The following is an 11,029-nucleotide window of genomic DNA, read 5'->3' on the forward strand; positions in this document are numbered from 1 at the left end:
CAATTCAAAAAAATAAAATTAAAAAAAAGGATAATGGTGTTCGATTCCCATCTACACCCAAACAAAACAAAACCTTTAAAACATTTGGTTACATAGCCTAATTCCTGGATTTTTTTAATATATATATATATCAGGAAAAGACCAAATAACCAATTCAAAACATCAAAACTGAGCTTCTGGTAGTCATGAAAAAACAGCCAGTTCCAATGTTTAAGAAAAACAAACAGTTTTTAAAAAATATATATAAAATATATATATACTTTTTTAATCTTTGTATGACTGTCTTCACACTTTTTTATTCAAGTTACCGTGTACAATTTGATTTACCTTAGAAAAAGTATACAATGTAAGACAATTCTTCATCCCTGTGTACAGTGCATGCCAAAGCAACAGGTGGCACTGTAACATCGATAATCTTACTAGCCAATTAGATACCTGAAGAAAGCCATTTCTGGGAAAGACACCATAACCATAAATCAATGTTACATTACGTTACGCCGGAAAAAATAAACAATTTTATTATCCACGTACAAATACCAATTTGGACAAAACGGTTTTTAAAATGTGAAAAATTTCCAAACGTTCATGTTCTCCACCGCCCCCCCCCCGCCCCCCAAAAAAAAATTATTTTGATACCTGTTTTTGTCCCTGGGTAGCATTCGCTTTTGACTTATGTCACCAAATAAGGTTCCACACCTTTATAAAAGTGTCCAAAATTTTAAATCTCCATCTGTGTAAACAGTGTATGCCAAAGCAACAGATGGAGCTGTAACTCCGAATCAGAGGTTTTGTCTGATTTTAGGCATTTAAAGAAAAGGCACCTAAACGAAGATAACATCGACATCTTTTTTTTTTTTTATCTAAACAATTTGAAATTTTTTTTTTTAGAATTGTCTTTGTTTATTTTTCCTGAATACTTGTATTTGTGTGGACTTGGCCTCAAAAGTGTTTGTTCAGTGGTGTTTAGGTGCTTCAATCCAAACGAACAGCCAATGTTTTTTTTTGTTTTTTTTGTTTTTTTATCAGGCTCAACATAGTGGGGGGAAACACACAATCCTGCTGTAGCCTTCGGAGCTAGCCCTAGCGTACTGTACAATCAAGAGGGCCTCATTTTTAAAACTGGATCTTCAAGCACACTGCCTGGAGGAGACGAACCAGACCCTCTCTTATGTTTGATTTTATTTTTCGTTTTTGTCTGCCAATAGATACACTCATTAGTAATATCGCAATTACAACAGGGGCAGCCATTTCCTTTGCCCCTTTTTTTTTTTGTGGAGATTAGTGTCCATTTCCTAAGTGCCATCCATCTTCATCTACACAGTTGCCATCAGTGGAGTATTTTGATTGTAGCAATTTTTTTAATACAGATGTCAATGTTACCATACACTAAAAGATTCTGGAAAAAAAATGTCACTGCTTTTGGGTTTTGCACCATTAAAAAAAAAAAAAAAAAAAGCAGAAATATTTCTTTTTGCCCCTGTACTGAAATTATAATGTGCAGTGTGTTGTTAATAGACATACTTTTGTCTGTGTGCCTTTTTTAGGTTAGCTTTAATCATGTTTTGAAACTATTTGTATTGTTGATTGTTTTTTTTTTTCTTTTCAATCAGAATTTACATTTCGACATTGCAGTGGGCTGCGTAAAATTCCTCCGCGGGCCCCGAGTTGGACACCAGGGACCAATCATGTAGCCTCAAAATGTTTGACATCAAAATACGATTCAGTCCTTTGATTTCCTCTCAATCAAGTTAGGACATTTTGGAATAAGGATGTCAAAATCAATCCAAAATAATGCGTTAATTGCTGTCAACGTTTTGTACAGTGGCTGCAACGCCTTCTAGTGACTGTTTGTCGGTTTGAGGGGAAAAAAATGTAGGTTAACATTTCATGCCACTTTTATTTTTATTTTTATTTTTTTTGGAAGTGTGACACTCACTTGGTCATTTATGATGATTGATTTTCTTTGGCATTTGTGGCATTTGGTGATGGTTTTATTGTGACACCTCAAAGAATAGCAGGAAAGGCATTTTCACGCTTATCTATGATACTTGATACATTCCCACTTGCATCCAAAAGAGTAGTTCTTTAATGTGTGGCTACAAAAAAAAAGTGTCAAATGAAAGTGTGTCAGTGCAAAGTTTACGCTCAATTAAAAAGAAAAAAAAAACACTGCTCCGAGATGCTTCAGTGCTTTGTGGTTTAAAGGAAAAACATTGTTTTTAATTCACAATAAAAGCATTTTTGTGTCATATAAGAGACACATTGTCTTACAAAACAACAATGTTGGGGGTGATTTATTCATTGTGTTGAATAATTGCACTGTTACCTACAAAAACTTTGCGAAGTGTAGAACACTCAGATGGATTGTCAGAAATCTGATAAGTTTAGATTCGGGTGGTTGTATAATGTCAAAATGGCCTGAGGTATTATATTTATATTTTTTGAGGCATCTCTACAGAACGTCTTTAGGGTGAAACGCAATTGACTATAGGACCCATAAATATTGTTGGGTGGGTGCGGGGAACGGGGGGTTAAACGGATAAAATTGCATTCGTTGACGATTAGTACGTCGCCTTTCCTGTTGGTGGCGCTGTGGCCACGGGAACCCCTTTTGGGCGCATTTAGTTGACGTCACGGATGCGCTCAGTCAACGTAAAATCTACCGTTTGCGGCCTACTGGTTTGCCTCAAATCTAGCGCCGTAATTTTTTATTTTTTGCACTCCAATTTTGGTGTAAGAATTGTCGCGACGCCATGAAACTAGTCAGGTGAGACGCTTGAAAACGCATCCGTGTGTCTGATAAAGTGTTGTCCAGCGTGCGAAACGAGGATTTAGACTCCCGATGGAGGTAGATGGAGTCCGGGAGTTGATTGTGTCGAGAGCGCGCCAGGCAGAAAGCGGCGGTTCGAATGAATGGAGACGGTTAAGCTAGGAAAGAAAATTGACAGACATTTGACGTGCACGTGGATGGACTTCATCAACCTGTACTAAAATTTAGCCTACGTGCGTTGTATAAACGCTTGACTGTAGCCGTAGCATGTTTGTAGTATCTACGGTGAAACCCTCCCACTCCTGCTTTCTTCCACATCGAAGATGAGTTAGCTTGTAGCAGCATAGGAGTCCAAAATTCATTTGAAACGTACACTATTGTATTCTGTGTCAACAGCGTGATTCCATTGTTTGCTTTCTCATAAGATGTCGTTAAGGCCTTTGTTTTGCTTCAAAGTGGTTAAAATTAGGTTGCAGATTAAAGGACAGATGAATAATTAACACCGACCCCACAGGTTTTTGATGAAACTGAGCCACGAGACGGTGACCATCGAGTTGAAGAACGGTACCCAGGTCCATGGCACCATCACAGGTAAAGTTAACCGCCATATAGCACCAAAATACAAAAAGTTAATACAGCCGCGTGATAGGTACATTATAATGAGAAATTTCATTAAAAACTAAAATCAGGAATACATTTTTAACAACTTACATAGTTGGAAACGCACCACTACTTACATGCATTGCGTAAACTATCAACATGACTTTGAATGCAAAGGTGCAAGTTGGCTACTTTTTCGACCCGCCGAGTGACAATCTGTTCTTAAACAGCTTTTAAGAAATGGAAAACCTGAGCAGAAATGTCACATCTCTGTGTGTGTTAATTTCGATGGAGGCAGAATGCAATTAAGGGTTGACGAATAATGGAAACGTTTGACTTGAAGTGACGGCTTTCGGGCTGCAACAATAAATGCTAAAAAAGGTGGTCGTAACAAACTTATGCAGGACTGTCACGACTGAATATTTTTAGAATGTATTTTGCTATTGAATATTCAATTTACTATTTTAATAATTGCATAAAAATGTAATTACGGTACTTGAAAGTTTTGCTGTTGGGTATTTTATACAAGGCTGCGCATGTGCGTGCACCTTCTTGCAGGTGTGGACGTGAGCATGAACACGCACTTGAAGGCGGTGAAGATGACGCCGAAGAACCGCGAGCCGGCCCAGCTGGAGTCGCTGAGCATCCGCGGCAACAACATCCGCTACTTCATCTTGCCCGATAGCCTGCCACTCGACACGCTGCTCGTTGACATCGAGCCCAAGATCAAGTCGAAGAAGAGAGAAGCCGGTAAGCCAGTATTGTCTTATTGCCCGGTACTAAAATGGAATGTGTGTATTTTCACCCCAAAATGGTATGACTCATCCAACACTTACCCCGCCCCCCAAAGTTTGGAATACTTCAAATGCCTGTCAAAATAGTAGAATGGGTCTGTGTAAGTTTAATGTTAACTTTTTCCAAATACAAAAGTTATCTGACCTTTTTTTGTTCTCTCACCACTCCACAATAAAAAACATAATTGGTCATTTTGGCCATAGAAAACATAGCAAATACATTTTTCTTTCACCAGCACAGGAGAGCTTGAAGGTGCTCGTTTCAGGAAAGTCGTCACTGACTGGTGTGTGTTTGTGCAGTGGCTGGACGAGGTCGGGGCAGAGGCCGAGGACGCGGCAGAGGACGGGGACGAGGACGGGGGGGCCCTAGGAGATGATCACCTCCCCCCCAAACTACTTTTCACCTGCTCTTTCTTCACTGTTTTTGTACAGGATGCTTCTTTTTCTGTGATTTTTTTTTTCTCCCGACTCCTTGATTTGTACATTAAAACGTTCCTTAATGAGAAGCTGTTGATTTACTAAGGTTGAGGCCTCAACCTGTTACCTTTTTCTCATTAAAGTTCATAATTTCATACAAAATGCTGAATTAATTTTTATATGATGACACATCTGTGATTGGCTGGCAACCAGTTCAGGGTGTACCCCGCCAATTGCCTGAAGACGGGATAGATTCCAACACCCCTCACGACCCTTGTGAGGATAAGCGGACCAGAAAATGGATGGATGGATGATTACACAGGGGGCGGCACAATGGTCGACGAGTTAGCACGCCGCTTCACAGTGCAAAGGTGCAAGGTTCAATTCCAGCGTCTGCCTTCCTGTGTGGAGTTTCCATGTTCTCCCCATTCCTGTGTGGGTTTTCTCCGGGTACTCTGATTTCCTCCCACATTCCAAAAACATCAATGGAAGGCTAATGGAACACTCTAAATTGTCCCTCCGTGTGAGAGTGAGCGAATGATTGTGTGTGCCCTGTGATTGGATGGCAACCGGTTCAAGATGTACTGCCCGAAGACGGCTGGTATAGGCCCCAGCACGCCCCGCAACCCTTTGTGAGGATAAAGCGGATTGAAAAATGGATGATTACACATTATGTGATTAACTAGTGCCTGTTTGACTATTAGTTAGCTTACTGAGTCTCATATATCACTGTACGCATCAGTGTCCTTATACGTGACGCCGGAACCGGATGTAGCTGCTGAGACGTGATATTTCCGATAAGCTTCCGCCTGTCAAGTGTGTGAACATTTACCCCGTTGATGTGATGTGTGAACAATTGCAGACAGACCGGTTTTGTATGGTTGAAACGAGTCATAACTAGCTGACGAACCATTAGCAGCGCACTTGCTCGCGGTAACGGTGACGACCCGTTCATAGAACCCAAAATTGCGAAATGGCGCCAGGTGGAACCGGCACCTTTGTGTATTTTGCGTTTGGGAGCAACATGTTAAAGGAAAGACTGCACCTGGAAAACCCCTCAGCGACGTACCTCGATACCGGTCGACTGAAGGTCATTCAAATTTTGTGTATTTATGGATGCTCATTTGTAGCCACCTGGTATGCCGCCGAAACGCGCGACATAAACCGTTTTTCTGATCATGTCCACATTTTGTTACTGATGTCTGTACGTCGATTCATGCGATATAGTAATGGCGACACCCAATAAATGCTAAATAACTACACTGTCGCCGTGTAGTCCGCGTGGGCTTTTCATTTGTACACAATGGATTTTAACGGCAAAGAACACTACACGAGGAAGTACAACGCCGGGGAAGCAGAAACATACATTTCACTTCTGACAATCCAATGATCACCACTAGATGGCGCCAAAATAATGCGTTAATCCCTTTTGTTCTGCGAGAAACAAAAAGTTCAATATCATTTATTGGGCGTAACTTGTTGTGCTTGTCAGGTGAGTTCCGCAGATATTGACTTGGATGTATAAGGCACACAAATAATTTCACTAGTGACCACAAGTCAAATCACGTAAAAACAAATGTTAGATTCTAACGCGTCTGCGTGCAGGACTATCAACTGGATTTTGGCGTTTGGGGCAGAGGTGCTGAGAACAGCTGGCACGGCGGAGTGGCCACCATCCGAGAAAGTCCTGGTTCTGAGGTGTGGGGGGTCGTCTGGACCCTCGACCGAGACCACCAGGACACCCTGGACAAGTCAGATCCGCACACACGCACATGCACACGCGCACACAATGTGATACAGGGCCTGCGTGTGTTTTCAGGCAGGAAGGCATCCACGTCGGTATTTATTCCCCGCTGGAGGTGAGAGTGGAGAGCAGCAACCACGGGGAGATGCTGTGCAGGACGTACCAGATGAACAACTTCCATGCTCGTCCTCCCTCACCACAGTACAAACATGTTCGTGTCTATACTGTGTGTGTGTGTGTGTGTGTGTGTGTGTGTGTGTGTGTGTGTGTGTGTGTGTGTCTGTGTGTCTGTCTGTCTGTATGGCTGTCTGTCTCTCTCTCTCTCTCTCTCTCTCTCTCTCTCTCTCTCTCTCTCTCTCTCTCTCTTTATACAGTGATCCCTCGGTATTTCGTGGTTCAATTATCGCGGCCTCGGTGAATAGCTGTTTTTTTTCCAAAGTACTGTATTCAGAAAAAAATGCCTAATGACTCAGAGGTTTTATACATGCCTGTTCCCAGCGCAACGTCGACCTATGACAGCACTAGTCAATCTATCCCATGATGCACAGCCATGTTGATTGGCTGTGCATCTTCGCAGCCCCGCACAGCAACCTCCTTATCACGTGGGTTACTCTTTGATCAGTGTCTAATTACATGGTTGCCTAGATCAGTGTTGTTTACTTCGCAACATGTGTGTGAGCGCGCGCTTGTGTGCGTGTGTGTGTGTGTGTGTGTGTGTGTGTGTGTGTGTGTGTGTGTGTGTGTGTGTGTGTGTGTGTGTGTGTGTGTGTGTGTGTGTGTGTGTGTGTGTGTGTGTGTGTGTGTGTGAGAGAGAGAGAGAGAGAGAAAAGAGAGCGGGTGATTGGGCTTGTGTGAAAAAAGCAGCATCTGTCTCCACTCCTTAATTGTCTAATCATAAGGATAGCTGGCTAGAGGCTAATAGAGGCTATACTGTCAGAGCTGCATAAAGGCAATGCTGATGAATGTTAATTACTGTATAAGGTTTTATAATTTAAGATTTAAGTAAAAATGTGTACTGCTATAGTCTTTGTCTCCGATATGTAAAGTATAAATACTGTTTACATATTTTAAAGATGCTGGTACCCACAAACCCTGACACAAAAATTCTTAGGTGGGGCGGGGTGGGGGTGCAAACCCTACTTCGAGAATTTTCGTCTTTCGGGGGTGGTTCCGGTCCCCATTAACCGCGATAAGTGAGGGATCACTGTATATGAAATAAATAAAATGTTCAGTGTTGGTGGTCCAGTGGTTAGCACGTCGACCTCACAGTGCAGAGGTCGCGGGTTCAGTCCAGCCTTCCTGTGTGGAGTTTGCATGTTCTCCCCGGGCCTGCGTGGGTTTTCACCGGGTACTCCGGTTTCCTCCCACATTCCAAAAACATGCATGGTAGGCTGATTGAACAGTCTAAATCAGTGGTTCTTAAACTTATTAGAGGCACCAAACCCAACCAGTTCATATGCACATTCACCGATTTTTTTTTCCCCCAAAATTATTTACAAATTCAATACCTAAAAAACGCATTCATTCACAACAGAAAGAGCCATACGTTTTTTTAATTGTGAACAAAATGAATCTCCAGGCTCCAGCACCCCCCGCGACCCTTGTTAGGATAAAGCGGATCGGAAAATGGATGGATGGATGGATGTTCAGTGTTTCTTGTGTGTAACAAAATAAGACATATGAAGTAATTATGAAGTCACTGATGGTGTAGTGAACCACTATCCTGAGTTGTCTGTGGGCAGTGTGCAGTCGGTTCCTACTCAGTGACGGTATGATATGGTCGTTTGTCTCTGCGACTGACTGGCAACCAGCCCAGGATGTAGTCTGCCTTCTGCCCGAAGTCAGTTAAAATAAGCTCCCGCGACACCCGACGACCCTCTTCATGATAAGCGATGTTGAAAAAAAAAAGTATTTATGAGTGAGGTACAAGTGAATATGTTTTTTGTGCGAAGGTGGTGTGTTGTGGCGCCGAGCAGAACGGACTTCCTGATGATTACGTTGGCAGGCTGCACGCGGTGAAGACCAACAACTACGTGGGGCCTTCCATGTTGGATCGCATCAAAATGCACAACAATTAGCAGTGAGACAGCGTTTTACCATCACTGTATGTACTGACGCTTATTGGTGCTCCCAATGGAAAAACTGATATTTTTGATACATTTTGAAAAATGCGCAATTCAAAGATTGTAAAAATTTTATTAGAATAAAATATTTTGAATGCTCATTAATGATAGAAACAGCTAAAAACTAACATTGTAGAAAGGGTGAAAATGAGATTAAGTTGCCGCTGTTGTGAAAGCGCGATATAAATCAGCATGTATTGTACTGTAATTTATTACAGTTTTTCGATGTACAGACCAAATGTTACCATGCAATGATATGGAGAATGCAAGTGACACCAAGACACTCCTAAAATGTTTACAAAAAAAAAAAAAAAACCCTGGCTGGGTATCAATGACTTCCCCATGACTCTGTGGATGTCACGCTGACTTCTATCTGATCCAAATCAAGATATCTTCCTTACAAGTCGTCAAAGTGAAACTTTAGATAATCAGTTAGGCCACCAATCCGAATTCATTACTCACGTCACTTTGTTTATTTCCATTTTCCCAGCCAAAAGTTTCTTTTTTCTTTTTTAACTCATTCAATCCCAGCCATTTTCACTGGAGCAACCCCCTCAATCCCAACGTTTCACTGGATTTTGACTGATCCTGCAAGGCCCACAGAATATTTGGTACGAATGCTATATAAACATGGAGCATGGTTTTTCTATCTTTTTCCATTCTTCAGGAATCGGCATTACAAAATGGCTACGTTTCATGAAAATGGCGATTCCTGGGTAAAAAACGGAGAAAAAGAGCTTTTGTAAAAGCATGCATTTCAAGCATGTGAGGCACCACTGCCACCTACTGGTCGCTTTTTTACGTGATTTACAATGCAAACGGCTTATTCTCATTCACAGATTGCATCAGACCCTCCTCCTCTCTATGACGCAAAAAAAAAAAAAAAACTTAGATGTACAAGTACGTCCTTGGTAGGCGGGGCCTAATTTTAAAAAGGGTACAAGTACGTCTTGTGGAATGAAAGAGTTAATCAGTACATGAGCAGACCTGTGTAGCATATTTTACTGCATATCACTCGGCTGTGTTGTTTGCATCTGCTGAAGTCGCACAATCTGGAAATAAAAAATGCATAAACAGCAAATGGCTTCACTTATGTTTTTTGAAAACTATTGTCTTCCCTTCACCCCGCAGGGGTTCCAAGCTTGAACTGACCAGCGCCACGCTTAATGAATCAAAACGAATCATTTCCCTTTTACGCTTGACGCGTGAGCGGGACTAAATGAGGAAAATATCCCGTTATCACACTCCCCCCCCCTCACCAAAATAAATGCTTCACATCATATACCGCACCTTGAATAGACTGCTAATGTTAGCCATTGCTTGTTAGACCACACAAATGGAGTTCACTGCTAATGTTTGCCAGTATTTATCCAGAACACAGGAGTCCAGTGATAACAAATGCTATCTGATGATATTCAATCTGAGCACATGTCACTTCTAACATGAGCCAGAAGTTACCCCGAGCACTGGTGTTCACTAATCACGTGAAACACTCATTATCCCTTGAGCACTGAAGTCAGCTGCTAATGTTGGCAGATTATTAGTCAGAATGTTTGAGTCCAGAGCTAATGTTAGCCACTAGTTGGCCAGATCACTGGAGTCCACTGAAAACAAATGGCAATGATATCTGGTGATATTCGATACAAGCACTGGAGTCCACTACTAACGTTAGCCGCAAGTTAGCCTCAGCACAGGTGTTCACTTCTCGCATGAGCACTAGTTAGCCTTTGAGCACTGGAGTCTAAGACTAATGTCAGACAGTAGTTAGCCGAACACTGAAGTAAACTGCTAATGTTTGTGACCTTTAGTTAGCCAGAGCACTGGAGGCCACCACTAACGCTAACGTAACGCTGCTTAAGTCATACTTGGGTTAGCCAGAACATTGGGGTCACAACGCTAATGCTGATGTTAGCCCCGAATTCTGGAGTCCTCTGCTAACAATATTCGCTCACTAGCTGGCCACCAACTAACACTCATCAAAAGTAGACTTCTTTTTTGCTGAGCAAAATGTGAGAAAACATGTTTTTTTTAAAAAAAATGTAAAAAGTTACCACTTAATTTGAGCAAAGGTTTTTGGGAGCTTGCAGTCTGACCTTGCAGTGGCTGAATTCTACTTCCAAATTTCTCAGTCGTGAAAAAAAAACCACGTGTTCCACTTGCGTTAATTGCTTTGCTTCGGGCCTCAAAGGGCCTCACGAGAACTTGACAAGTGTCCTCTTTTGAATTACACACGCACACACACACACACACACACACACACACACACACACACATACACAAAAAAAGTTTTTTAACGTGAAACAAGGTGGAAATGTATATTTACCTTACAGATAAGTACAGAAAAAGACCAGCTGTTGTAATGCGCTGTCATGTGTATCTTTATTTCAGCCTTCAAGAACTCGATTTGAAACTTGAGAAATAGAAACTGATGTTTTGGTCTGCATTTGCAAATGAAAGTGTCTGGAATGAAACCAGCAGGTCAAATACTGTGCGTGAATGCAGATTGTATTTGTGCACGTTCAAAAAAAGCCACAGCGTATGCCCTGCACTGAGGATAAATATGTAAATTGCCAGAACTCAA

The 11,029-nt window shown here is 41.8% G+C and overlaps 2 protein-coding genes across 3 annotated transcripts; both read left to right on the top strand.

Moving 5' to 3' along the window:
• Positions 1–2,617: 2,617 nt before the first annotated feature.
• Positions 2,618–4,743, top strand: snrpd1 (small nuclear ribonucleoprotein D1 polypeptide). Its single transcript, XM_019871135.1, has 4 exons — positions 2,618–2,767; positions 3,285–3,361; positions 3,929–4,120; positions 4,465–4,743. Exons 1-4 carry the CDS (start codon positions 2,754–2,756, stop codon positions 4,539–4,541), a joined length of 360 nt encoding a protein of 119 aa, XP_019726694.1. The 5' UTR covers positions 2,618–2,753; the 3' UTR covers positions 4,542–4,743.
• A 604-nt stretch (positions 4,744–5,347) lies between these two features.
• Positions 5,348–8,687, top strand: LOC109516380 (gamma-glutamylcyclotransferase-like). 2 transcript variants are annotated; one of them, XM_019871010.1, is made up of 4 exons: positions 5,348–5,671; positions 6,187–6,332; positions 6,401–6,526; positions 8,278–8,687. In XM_019871010.1, exons 1-4 carry the CDS (start codon positions 5,555–5,557, stop codon positions 8,342–8,344), a joined length of 456 nt encoding a protein of 151 aa, XP_019726569.1. In that variant the 5' UTR covers positions 5,348–5,554; the 3' UTR covers positions 8,345–8,687. The 2 variants fall into 2 exon arrangements, with proteins under 2 accessions (XP_019726569.1, XP_019726487.1); XM_019870928.1 differs by having other exon boundaries at positions 5,350–5,671; positions 6,401–6,536.
• The last annotated feature ends 2,342 nt before the right edge of the window (positions 8,688–11,029 follow it).

This window comes from Hippocampus comes, unplaced genomic scaffold, assembly GCF_001891065.2.
Source record: "Hippocampus comes isolate QL1 unplaced genomic scaffold, H_comes_QL1_v1.1 scaffold163, whole genome shotgun sequence".
NCBI lineage: Eukaryota > Metazoa > Chordata > Actinopteri > Syngnathiformes > Syngnathidae > Hippocampus > Hippocampus comes.